General features: G+C 42.8%; 1 protein-coding gene across 1 annotated transcript; it reads right to left on the bottom strand.

Annotated features, from left to right (window-relative positions):
- Positions 1–3,819: 3,819 nt before the first annotated feature.
- Positions 3,820–7,120, bottom strand: LOC100839782 (alpha-terpineol synthase, chloroplastic). Its single transcript, XM_003580898.3, has 7 exons — positions 6,830–7,120; positions 6,043–6,319; positions 5,492–5,873; positions 5,147–5,365; positions 4,882–5,020; positions 4,533–4,781; positions 3,820–4,422 (listed from the first exon to the last, which is right to left on the bottom strand). The coding sequence occupies exons 1-7, from the start codon at positions 6,998–7,000 to the stop codon at positions 4,120–4,122; spliced, it is 1,740 nt and encodes a 579-aa protein (XP_003580946.1). The 5' UTR covers positions 7,001–7,120; the 3' UTR covers positions 3,820–4,119.
- Between the last annotated feature and the right edge of the window lie 6,125 nt (positions 7,121–13,245).

Raw genomic sequence — 13,245 nt, 5'->3', positions numbered from 1 at the left:
CATTTCAAACCTCTATAAAACACATAATATTCAACTTTGTCTTTTTGACCCGAACCTTTTTCGACCTGCTCGCATATATGTAAGAAGAGAAAATGAGTGTGGGACTTATTTCACATTTTTTGAGAACCCGGAAATAGTTTTGAATAAGGGGGGTGCATCGGCATTCGGAACAAAATAATATTTAGGACGCTGATGCATTCTTATGTGAGAGCCATTTTTAATTAGGATAGGCCGGTCGTCGTTGCTGTTTCGTGGCGTGGGGTTGGAGGCGTTTTGGTCCACACGTACGCAAAGCTATACAATACATGGTCCATAACTTGCTCGTTCTTTTAGGGGAAAGTTATACAACACATGATCAAAGCTATACAACACATGGTGCCAACTTTGTCTTTTTGACCCGAAACGTTTTCGACCTGCTCGCATATATGTAAGATGAGCCCATACAAAATTTCACGTCAATCGGAATATTAATTTAGTACCTCTTTTAATTTAAACCAAATTTGGATCCCAGTGAATTGCAGAATTTCAAACTTGCTCGAATTTTTTTGAAACTTTTTCTGTAGGTGGAAAACACCATTTTAAACAAGATCTCAAATTTTAATCAAATTCTAAGTTCGTTTGGACCATCAAATAATTTGCACAACTGTCAAAATGTGTTAGTGCAATACTAGTAAGAAAGAATACCGAGTGAGCCAGGAACCACGCATGTGCATCCCCACCTGGGTGCTGCGCCGAGCCAAAACACGTGAGCCCTTTTTTGACTTCACAGAACTCGCTTGCAACTCACATGAATCTTGGCGTGAGTGAAGGGGCGATGTAACTCCGACAGGTCCCGGGTCCGGTAAAAAAAATCGCGTTAATCAACCTTATCTATTCAAAGGGAAGAGAAAATGAGCGTGCGACTTTTGAGTGAATTTGGGCTGACGTTGACGTAGCTAGCTAGTTAATTGAGCCCGAGCAAATTGTATGCTCTTCATTTAGGCTAGAGTTTGCCCAAATAATTTGTTGATTACCCCTTCATGTTTTTTCGAAAAGGAGAGAAATCCTCGGCCTCTGCATCAATCGATGCACACCGTCATTTTTATTGCAAAGTAATCAAATGTCGTATAAGTCACAGATCAGAGATCATGGATACAAAGTAAGCCAGCGAAGAAATTAAGTTCAACATAGCGATTCTATGTGTCTAGTCGTCTAGCACACCGCCAACTAATCCGGTTGAAGAAATCCTGTGCGACCATCTCCAGACGGTCACATCCAATATCCAAAAGGTCCCGTTGGGACGCAGGAAGCAGGTAGGCCCATAGTTGAATCCAATGAGTAGCCCGGAGAATAACCTGCAAAAAATGAGAAACTCTGGCTCTGTTAAAAATAACATCATTTCTACAGTTCAAATAGCCCAACAGTAAACCGAAACTCCCTTCCGAATATGAGCTTTAGATTTTTTTTTAACCCATTAAGCCAATTCCCAAACATATTAATAGTCGAACTCGGTGGAGGTAGATTAAAAGCAATAAAAATGATTCGCAACATAATACGAGTAAAGGACAAAAAACGAAGAGATGTTTTGTAGTCTCGTCCGAATCGCAGAAACAACATTTTAAACTCCCCTCCAATTCCATTTAGCTAGATCCTCTTTGGTTAAAATAACCTTATGGTCAAGGAACCACATAAAAATCTTAACTCTTGAGGGAATTTTAAGCTTCCAAATGTATTTTCGCTGAAAGACCGTATTTCCATCCATAAAATCATACATAGATTTGACCGTAAAAATACCCGAGGATGAAAGACTCCAAACAAATCTATCCGGTTCACCAGAAAATTGAACCAACATCAAGCATTGAACTAAGTATAACCATCGAACCCAATTGTTGCCGGTCAAATTCCGTCGAAAACGAATATTCAGTGGAACTGACGCAAAGATTGTAAAAACAGAAACATTCTTAGGGCACTCCCAATGCTCCAAGGTGTACCGTATCTTAAACATGCCACCTAAGCAAAAATCTGATGTGGCATCCTATTTAATGAAGAAAGAGAGATGCATGGTATCTTAATCTATATACAACTCTTAGCGTTAAACCCAAGTATACTCATAATTGCTTTCTCACAAAACATAATAAATGAGAGCATGTTTAGATACAACACTAAGATACAAAGCATTGTATGAGTTGTATCTAAATGTGTATTTAATACATAAGATACAAATTAAGATACGATGCATTGGGAGTGCCCTTATGCCACAATCCAAAACAATTATGCTTGATTACCCCTTGATTTAACTACCATGCTTACCTTATCTTAAAGGGAGTCCAACAGAGGAGCTTGGGCAACTGTCCGGGTAGCCGGGCGGTGGCTCGGCATTCAGAACAAAATAATATTTAGGATGCTGATGCATCCTTATGTGAGAGCCATTTTTAATTAGGATAGGCCGGTCGTCGTTGCAAGGAAGATTAATTCCCAGCAAAAAGAAGAAAACAAAAGAGCAGAAGAGATCAGGAGATGATCCGGGGGTCTACATTCTTTTCAAAAAGAAAAGAAAAGAAAAGACCACGAGATAAACCGTTCAAGCTAGGCTGATAAGAGGCCTATAGAGCCCAAGCGAAAGCAATGCTCCGTGCAAACGGTCATGCATTCTGCTTCCCGGCCGTCATATACTGTCTCTTCGGACTTCGGTTCAGACGAACATAACGTTTGGGGATTGACATGATCTTTACAATCCAAATGCGAGTACTAATTACTATTGCATTATATATATTATCGTGAAAAGTATAATTTTTATCGCGGAAAAATTCACAAATTTATACTAGCAGGAACTTATGCTAACATTATAACCAAATAACTTGCAAGGCTGAGCATCTAGCTCTGGTAAGGGTGATCGAAAAATACATGTCCGCAAGCTAGATTTTGTGTTGACGGAAAGAAATTCCATTAATTCAGCCGTATCACAAGTATACAGATAGTAGAATCAATGTTCTCCTGTACTGGGACAGGGACTGCATGCTCCAGAAACATGCACCGACGACAGAGCTGAACTAAAACAGAAATTCAGACAAATAATTCGAAATGAACTCCAGGCAGTACTACGATGCAAAAATTAACCACATGTTTGTAATTCCGTTTCGAGCCATACAAAACAAAAATCATGTAGGAACTGGGTGCCATAGGGGATGTACAGAACTAATTTTCCTTCATAATCATCCCAACTGTTCAGGATGAGTGGGGATTTAAACGGACGGATGGAGCACTTGAATGGAGGATTCATGGCGTCGGTGGCTTGATTTGGGGCTGCGTTAGGAACAGGCGTTCGTTCCTGTCGGTCAGGCTGAGGCTCTGGGAAAGAAAATGGGCCAAAGACCCATTATGGAAAATTGGCCAAGGTGCATCGGGTAGAGAGATGGGCCAGGGGAGACTCAGCCCATTAGTGCAGGAATTTATTTGTTAATTCTTTCTAAGAATAGCAGAAATCAAATTCGAAGCAAAAAGGAATTCAAAATTCAAGCCAAAATATGAGAAATAAATTTGTATCTCAAGTTGTACATGACGAAAGCTACACAATACTCCACAATGTTTCAAAATATAAGGCGTATATTTTGTTTGACTGCCAAACTTGGTAGAATTTGACAAAGTTGTAGAGAAAAACTATCAACGTCTAGAGTTTCAAATCAAGGTCACTAGATCTACCATGAAATATGTTTTCATAGTGTATTGATATGAAGTAAGTTAGATGTTAATATCTTGCTATAAGCTTGGTCAAACTCTAGACCAATTTCGCCCAAACATGTAGGCGAGGAAATACAAATAAACCATGCGTCAGTAGACTAATTTGAAGTTGATGGTACAAGGAAAGTTTATTATAAATCAGAGGCTATTACATCCAAAACTTGGTTTGAAAGAGAGGTACACCGGTGTGGATTTAGTACATTGGTTTTCAGCCCACACTCTTTGGATATTGAGCAAAGAGCCAAAGACATACTGATTCTATAGTTTTGCTAGACAATAAAATTGGTATTTACAAATAAATAATCATCCATATAAAATATATACCCTTGTTAGAGCGAGACACTGCCTTTATGTGTTAAAAGGAATTAAACACATGTCGGTGCTTTTTAGGACTTCCATCACTTAACGTTTATCAGCCATGAAAGGCTCCAAGAACAGCTCTCTGATCTGCATATTCTTCAGACCATCTGGTGAACCAAAACCATCCCCACCTTGGTAGACACAATGCGAGATTCGAGCCAAATTCACACATGTCTTGGCAAAAGATCTGGAAAATTGGCAGTGTTCTAATGTGTCTTCGTTAATCGACTTCCAAGCATCTATGGTAAGGTCTTCCATGGCTTGGCGAGACTCTTGCTCACTAGAGCTGTTCTCCCACATATGGATAGCTATGGAAGATGGTGCATCTCCTCTCTCTAGCTCAGCCTGTTATAGATGATTTCACACAATAAGCATGGGAATACACTCAGAAAAAAAATCATCTTCTGGTGAGATGGAACATCAAAGAACCAAAAAGCGGAATAGAATGTCCTCACGGAGTGTGTCGCGGAGTCGTTGCAGAGGCGCAAAATCAGTGAAGCAGACTGAACTAATCTAGGGTAGCTTCGGACTTGGTCAAGTGACTTTGTCGTGACTTCCATGTTGAGCATGGGAAATGCGTGTTGCAACAATAACGGTGCAGAGGATGAAACCGACCCGTTGTCGAGGTACTCCTTGAGGATTGGTCTGTGGTTTCCATGGTGCCACTTTGCCTCCACCAAGAACGTCTTCGCCATGTCATGCCACTGTAGTATTATGTAATGTTTACGAGGTTTCTTTAGTAAAACATATATACTGGATTATCAAAAATTTTATTCCCTTCTAGATATGAATGATAGTTCTTACCGCTTTACGAAGAAGGGAACGCACATCGACGCCATGTTTTTTCAGCACATTTTCTGCCATCTCATTGGATGTGTTGTACATAACAGAGTATAGTGCCCGTGCATATTCAGGGAGCATTTCACTAGGGCTTTCTTCCCACCTGACATTAATATTTATTTCAGCATAAATCAATTTTAAATTATGGGGTGCCTTATTATTTTACATGCTATATGATAAGAAAGTCTCTTGAATCATGAAGAATGCAATGCTACATATGTAAAGTTACCTTCCAATGGCGTCAGTGAAGAGGATGAGTTCATCTAGGGTTCCATACACATCGTAAACATCATCCAAGTGAACAATTAGATTTGCAACTTTAACAAGCACTTCTCGGCATGATCCGAGGCTTGGCTCCCAAACGATTCCATTTGCGTAATGATAGCATTCCTTGAGACGATCTCTCGCAAACCCCATCTTCTCACCAAGGCCAGTCTCCTTCCACCATCTACAAAAAAATCGATTAGCGGAGATCACAACTAAATTTCACTATCAAGTCGAACCTAGATTATCTGCAAAAAAAATTAATCAGGGTTAACGTACTGCAGGTTTGAAGCTTAATAAATTATATTACCTTGTTAGTCTGACAAGTTCTTGCTGATGCACACTTTGCACGTCGTCGAAATCCATCATTGCGAATCGCAGGAGCAGCGGATCTGGATTTCTAAGGTCTCTACCCTTGTGATCTATGAACCATCTTGCTTCTAGTCTTGGAGATCTCCAGTGCAATGGTAGTTCCAGAGCATGAACCACGCTTTGACGTAAGTGGGGATCCATGGATGGCAAGAGCTCTCTCAGAGCGTAGGCAGAGGGCTTTCTTGCTTGATCCAATGATTCTTCGTCTCGGAACGCAAGGTATGAAGCCTCATAGAGTGAGAGGAGCTCCGTAACATCGTCCTTCCGGAGTGCTGATGTGAGGTGGCATTCTGATCGGTGCTTGAGATTTTTCAAATGTTCTACATTTACATAATAGAACAATAATCAGTTTGGACTCCTGGTATATTTTCTGGTGACTTAGAGAATCAGTTAGAATCAGTCCTTAAATAATGCTCCTCTCAAGAAAATTAATTAATATATATATATATATATATTTCAAATTATGAGCTAGCTACTCCAGTTAGGTACCTCCGGGGGTGACTGGGAAGCCATTTGCCCTGAGCAACCTGAACCCCAAGGCAGTGGAAGCAACATCGTCATCATTATCCCATCTGCAGCTATGGATGGAGGCGAGGATGTCGGTCATCTCGTTGTCGAAGTGGTAGGCGACGCCGAGCCGTTGGATCGTGTCGACGAGCCTGAGCTTCGCACCTTGGTGGTGGCCGCCGTCACCTGATCTGCAAGCCGCTGTCAGACGCTCCCTCACGCTAGCCTTCAATCTATCAAAGCTCCAAGCTCGTCCGACCTGCATGTGCCATTAAGTTATGTGTTAATCAATTAATGAATTTGCAAAAAACTGTTCCGGTCCATACTGTGGATATAATTTGAGTGGTCTGTGGGATGTAGTTTTGATACAACGACTCATATATAAGTCAATAATGTATAAAGCTTTCATTATCAAAAACCTTATTTCTAAAAATATAATTTCAGTACCACCTTCGTTTGTAAATACAAGAAGTCTTAGTTTTGTCCAAGTCAAACTTATTTTAGTTATAAAGGGGATACTCATTTGATATTGTAAATTTTAATACTTTTTCCGGCCGAAATTACTTGTCGAAATATTACATGTATCTAGACGGTTTTAAACATAGATACATCCATATTTGACAAATTTGAGACAAGTAATACGGGTCGGAGGAAGTAGTTTTTTCTACAAACTTGATTAAATTTGAATATGTTTCCGAGACTTAGAACGAAGTTAGGACTTCTTATATTTAATAACGGAGAGGGTGATATCTAAGGGATATAATATCACCGGATGGTTGAGTTGGCCATTGTTGTGGAGCGACAGCAAGAGGGAGTCGTAGTCCCAGGAGCTGGGCGCGTAGTTCGCCGAGCGCCGAGCCGGCCCCGAGCAGCAGCGGACCGGGACCGGGTGCGTTGACGATGGCCGGAAGCACGTCCTCGATTGTAATTGCCAGGCCATGACTATAGGTTTGCAGCTGCTTTCCTGTTAGGATTCGCAAAACTAGCTAGCTCGCTCCCTCTAGCTTAATTTTAGCTACTTGTTGTTTGTTGTGATGTTGTGTGAGAGAGTATAGCCAGCTTAGATGTGTATTTATATTGCAAGTTGGCTAGGAGCTCGGCCACAGCACGTGAAAATTGTGCCGTGGGAGACGAGACACGACGTACGATATGTTCTCCCGGTTCTCGGATTTCCTGCCGAGTTTCCAAATGTAAGGGGCAGTTGCATTTGGTAGTTGCATCCATGCAAGGCAGTAATTAAGGGGCAGTTTTTATCGTGGGAGTTGAATTGGGAATCGGCCAGGCTGCATGGCGCTCGGCGTAAAACGCTCTCGTCTAATCGGTGTGTTAATATTCGTGGAAAAAAAATACACGTCTTACATTAAAATACGGAGGGAGAAATTCTCAATCTTAAACTTCTTACTACCCATGAAAGATTTCTCTCAAATTTTAATACTGTTTACTTAATTCACCGTATGAACCAAGAAAGCTTTGGCCGTTAAAATTTAGAATATATTTTTTCGTCACCCGACTCATCAGAAAGTTTGTTTTTCGTTACTCAACTACAAAATCGGACAAATTAACCCTTCAACTTTTAAAACCGAACAAGTTTAATCCCTCTCTCGAGCCGAGCGTGGTTTTTGTTAGAATTTGAGTTGTGGGCCTGATCAGCCCAAGCCCAAATTTAATAAATTCTGAAAAATCTTAAAGGCCCATTCATGAAATGGGATGAGAAAAGTGGGAATGAAAATAGTCACACCTTACTAGTTTAGAGTGAGTGAGACCAACATATAAGGTATGTTGCTTCTCACCTATTGAGCAAGTAAGCAAGGGAAATCCCCACGCACGCTCCTCCTTCTTCTCCGCTCGCCTCGACGCGCGCGCCGCGTTTCGTGGATCGATTTCGAGTTCGAGCCGTGCCGTGCCTGGTCGGTGCGGTGCCGGGCTTCTTATCTTTTTGTCACGCGCGCGAGGTATTTTTGAAATCTGTTACGGACGCGTGCAGATTTTATGGAGTCGGTTCAGGTTTCCTAAACCAAACCGACATATGCCTGCATGATCCGATCTACTGTTTAGTTATGATCTACGAGATCATACTATTGTTGATTGTGCTGTTGAATACCTCTAGTATATTCGAGATGCATATACTAGTTGCTACTATCGTCATGATCTATATTATGAAATTAACCATTAATTTGTTATTTTTGAAATTGCTTAATTTTCGAACAGTTTTGACCTGATCTAAGATGTGATGGAGTTACAACGCGTCCGGTGATAAATTAGCTCCGTCAGGCTGATGTTCCGGGTTGTGGACGACGTGCTGGATGTGACGTGTACCTCGGAGCAGCACGGCAAGTCCACAAAAGGACCTGGTCACATGGCGAGAGGAAAAGAAAAGATCTGCTGTAGCTGCTCCATTCTTTTTCAAAAAAAGGATGCAATCCTCAACCTCTGGATGCACGCATCCATTTTGATTGCAGAGTAACAAAAAACAAATAATTCACTGATCGGAAAATAGTGCCAGCAGAAAAAAGCGAGTCTATGCATCTAAACGTTTAATACACCGTCAGATAGTCCGACTGAAGATATCCTAAGTGACCATCTCCAGGTGGATGCATCTAATATCCAAAAGCTCTCGCTGAGATGCTGGAACCCACATAGTCGAATCCATCGTGTAACTCTGAAAATAACCTGCAAAAATGAAAAACTCTAGATCAATTAAAAAATATATTTTCACAATTAATGGATGCAGGATTCTGTCACTGCTATTGTTCACCCGGAACGAGAAGGAGATGTGGATGACAAGGAGAGAGCTAGTGGGTGATCTTGAGGGTCATGTGGTCAAAAGCACACCACCTCGTCGAAAAAACCGCTTCGGCTCGAGAGAAGGACTTAAGTTGTCTGCTTTTAAAAGTTGAAGGTTAGTTGGTCTGGTTTTGTACGTAGTTGAGGGACGAAAAGAGAACTTTCTGACAAGTTGAGAGACAAAAAGATATACTTTTCTCTAAACTTATAAACCCATATATTTATACTAAATGACGAGCTATTTAGACTAAATTTCGTACAGTTTTTTTAGCTTCAACTGTAGTCTACAGTACTACATGACCAGCTATTTTTGACAAAAGGCAGACAACCCTGCTTTCAATATATTAAGAAGGAGAGTTACAAAGAATAACAAAGCAATCCGAGATGGCTTATATGACGATCATCGCCACAACGAAGCACACATGCATCGCAAGAGGAGCACTCCTAATGCCATCGAAAGGCCACACAACACTAAGACATTGCAATGCACACAAGCATCTACGCCAACTCAACTGTCATCACCACGGCCATTCACTCCGTCGAAAGGCACCGAATAGCCGAGGCAACACCAGGAACACGAAGCTATTCACGAGACATGAACATGAGATCGACGACAACCGAAGAATGAAGCCAGGGAAGGCCGCTCCCCGAAATCACCAACACCACCCCACCTGCAAGGAATCCACAGATCCAAGACAACGTCTCCAAGGAGCATGCAACACAACGGTGTCGCCGTTGCCTGGTCCACACAGGGCCTAGGGTTTTCACCCGGATCTGAGGAAGAGACCACCACAATGCCTCCATGGAGGGATACGGCACCAGCGGGCGTCGTCATTGCAGGGGCCGGCGAACGCCGGCCTGAGATTTACCCCGGCCTCTCCCATCCATGGCGGGGAACAGCAAGAGGCGACCAAGGGGGAAGGGAACCGGCGGCCTAAGCCCACCCACGGCGAGGGAAGCAACATACCACCATGGGGGGCGCCACCCCAGAATCCCAGGCCGGTCAGCACCGAGCCTGCCGCCAAAGGAGTTGCAGCCGTCCAGATCCAGGCGAGAAACCTCAGATCCAGGCGAATGCCGCTACCTTGGCCAACCACCGCCTGCCACCGGGCATGGAACACGCACGAAGGCGTGCGCGGCGCCCTCGCAACTGCTCCAGCCTGGCCGGGCCGCCTGCTGCGCCGAAGACAGCTGCTCACCGGAAGAAGCCGGCCCAGTACCCGCCCGACCACCGCCTTTGGAGGAGGACGGGAGCCGCCGCCACCGCGGTGAGGCCGGTGGCAGAGAGGCGCGTGGGGAGGGAGCTTGGCGGGGGCTGGGGCTCCCTGGTTCGCCTCCTGGGAGACGAGACGGGGTCGGGGGAGTTGTTTTCTCTCCGTCGGACGGCCCCATGCATGACCAGCTATTTGATTATTTCTAATCCCGAACTTAAGTGTCGCGGTTATAAAGACATCGCTAAAATTCCAAAATAGTTTACTTAATTCACCTTCTCTGCTCATAATCGATGTGGTTTCTGCTGATGCCATTGGCGTCTAGCTAAGGTTTAGAATTAGAAGACCTATTCGTGACAGTTTTTGTTCTGTTTTGTTCTGTGCAACTTAAAGCTTGACGCCGGTGAGCCATTCATTCGAGTAGCAATTCACACACACAACCGATGTGGTTGGGGTGCAAGCTGCTACCTGAATATTCATCTTAGATAGTCTCTCCCTATGTTTATTGTTAATAAAATCTTCCTTGTACTACCTATTCTGTCCTTTGTCTTAATCCGAGCTAGCACTACTCTGTTAAGTTCCCTGTATACGCTAGGTGATTTGGACACACACGATTCCAAGGGGACATGCATCCGTACGTACGTGCATGAGAGACAATGACGTCCTACTCCGGACAAGAAAAGTCTTAATTAAGCTTGCAGACATCGATCGTACCCTTGCTTTTTGTAGGCTAGCTAGCGGCCAAGTACACACATTAATGCATATGATGCATGCCTTGCTCGTTTCTTTTCAGCCTCACTCTTTGATTCCGTGGACAAGTCGCCGTTGCACGCCAACCACAAACCGCTGCCGGGGTCTCGTGAGCCCGGATTTAAAAGAACAATAATAATAAAAAAGTTTTAAAATTTATAAAAATACAAGTGTGCATATGGACACGCTATACAAGGAGTTTGCTAAACTGGTTTCACTTCAGCTCGTAGACCGACCCGATTCTTTTTCTTAGGTGTTGCCTGCATTCGGACTATTTTTCGTGAAATCTTTTTTTTTTCCGAAGAAACAGCAAGAAAGATCCCTACTGCGTCATTTTTTATTATATAAATGGGTATGTACAATGAGTTTATTTACAATGAGAAAAGATGAAAGAAAATCTTATAAGGTATCTAGCCAGTTTCTTCCTTAAGACTGGGCTTCGCTCTATGTTTGATCAGTTGGAAGTAATCTAAAAATCTGAAATAAGTATTCTCCAAACTCCTAACCAATCCGTCAAAGATGATCTTGTTCCTGTGGTTCCAAATACTCCAACATCTCAGAATCATGGTTTCTTTAAAACTGACATTATGGACCTGAAGCTGTGTGAATAAGCATGTCAATGACGTTCATATTTGTATCCCATTCAATGTCAATTCGCCACCAGAAGCTTTGACTAAATGAGCATTCAAAAAAGACATGCTCCATAGATTCATTGATAGCTTCATCACAGAGCACACAAAAATTCTTCTTGACAAAGAAATTTTTTCTGGCCATTAAGTCCTGTGTGTTAAGCCTATCTTGGATGAGCAGCCAAAAAAAGAACTTTTGTTTGGATTGACAAGCAGAATTCCAGATCCACTAAAAGGGAGCAGGTGCAGGTTCATGGGGATTCATGGCATGATAAACTTTAGTAGATGAAAATTTGCGTCCCCACGCAAAGTGCCAAAGGTCATTGTCAGCTCCATCCATATTGAAATCCCTTTATTAAGTCCTAATTAACACTGATTGTCAATTTCATCATCAGATGATTTGGAAACTCAAGATTCCCCTAAAAATAAAGATTTTGCATGGCTCCTTTGTCATGGTGCTGTGCTTACTAAAGATAACTTGGCCAAAAGAAATTGACATGGTTGCAAAAATGTATTTTTGTGATCAAGACGAGACAATACATCACTTGTTATTTTAGTGTCCGATGACACGTTTAGTGAACGTGAACGCACCACGTTTGTCCTTAAAATCTTGGGTGTTTGGGCAAAATCTTTAGTTAGTCGGTTTATCCGCGGCTTGCACCTGCGCCGAGCACCACGTTTGCTTTAACACGAATCACGTGAGCTCTTGGCCTCGACGCCGTGACACGCAGATGAAGACATATGTACCTGACGACCGTGGCTCGCCGAGATCAGTCGATCGACCGGCGGCACGGGAGTGCCGGGCCACCTCGGAGCTCATCGCGAGCCTGGTCGATTTCTAAATGCGTGAGTTTCACTAAATGGGATAAATCTGGCAGAAATTTCATTAAATAGGGTACATGTACGGGAGGAATTTGTGTTAAATTAATGGGCAATTATTGTCAGAAATGTTATGTTGAGGGTAAAAAATTGAATTCACTCAAAAAACTCAAATTGCATGTCCTTTTTCTAGATCCAAAAATGAGATTTTTCCACGGAACTTCTTGGAAAGCACATAATGCTCAATAGTCACTACCTTGAAAATAGCCTTTTACTAAAGGACGCTGTACCACTCCTTTTACTAAAGGACGCTGTCTTCGGCCGGCGCCCGCTAGTAAGTATGTGCCGTTGGGGATTCAATATCCACTGACGGGTGCCTTGGCCATCAACGGATGTACCACTCCTTTTAAGTTCCACCGGCCACCCGCCAATGAAAACCCATCCAGAGGGTGCAGGGACGGAGCCAGAAATTCGGGATGAGGGGGGGCGAGAAAAAGTAAAGCCAGCAACACGAACTCCACAGAATACATTTAGTCTTGATATCCAATATATATAGACATATTATATCAAATAGAGTGAGCTCTAAGTAGTCAAAATAAAAATGCAAATTTCATTTATGCTAATTTGAAGTTGGCTTTACGACCACCGCGACCGCCACAAAGATCAAAGACATGAATAATTTCATCTGAACTGAACAAATTTGTTAATCTGAACACAGTCCAGCAGTTCCTATGGTCTATGAACAACAAAATAAATTTATTAATCTGAGTAGAAGTAGATTAACCTGCTGCACTGCTGCCTGCTTGATTGCTTGATTAGGGAGCAAAATTCGATTGGAGATTAGGGACGTCGGGTTGCCCTTGGGAGCTTCCTCGGGAGGTTATCCTTTCCTGCTGCAGATTAGGGATTTGGGAATTGGGATTTGGGTGTTGGGACGTCGCATTGGGCTTCTGTTCTGCGTGCGCCACGGACTCGGGCGGAGGTCGCGTCTT

The sequence above is a fragment of the Brachypodium distachyon genome, chromosome 5 (genome assembly GCF_000005505.3).
Source record: "Brachypodium distachyon strain Bd21 chromosome 5, Brachypodium_distachyon_v3.0, whole genome shotgun sequence".
NCBI lineage: Eukaryota > Viridiplantae > Streptophyta > Magnoliopsida > Poales > Poaceae > Brachypodium > Brachypodium distachyon.
This window is presented reverse-complemented; position numbering and strand designations above follow the sequence as displayed.

Excerpts from the sequence above, each read along its gene's own strand:
- LOC100839782 (XM_003580898.3), bottom strand. The coding sequence starts at position 7,000 with ATGGCCTGGCAATTACAATCGAGGACGTGCTTCCGGCCATCGTCAACG. Across the intron at positions 5,874-6,042 it reads CTTCCCAGTCACCCCCGGAG|AACATTTGAAAAATCTCAAG; the intron begins GTACCTAACTGG and ends ATGTAAATGTAG. Across the intron at positions 4,782-4,881 it reads GTTCCCTTCTTCGTAAAGCG|TGGCATGACATGGCGAAGAC; the intron begins GTAAGAACTATC and ends ATAATACTACAG.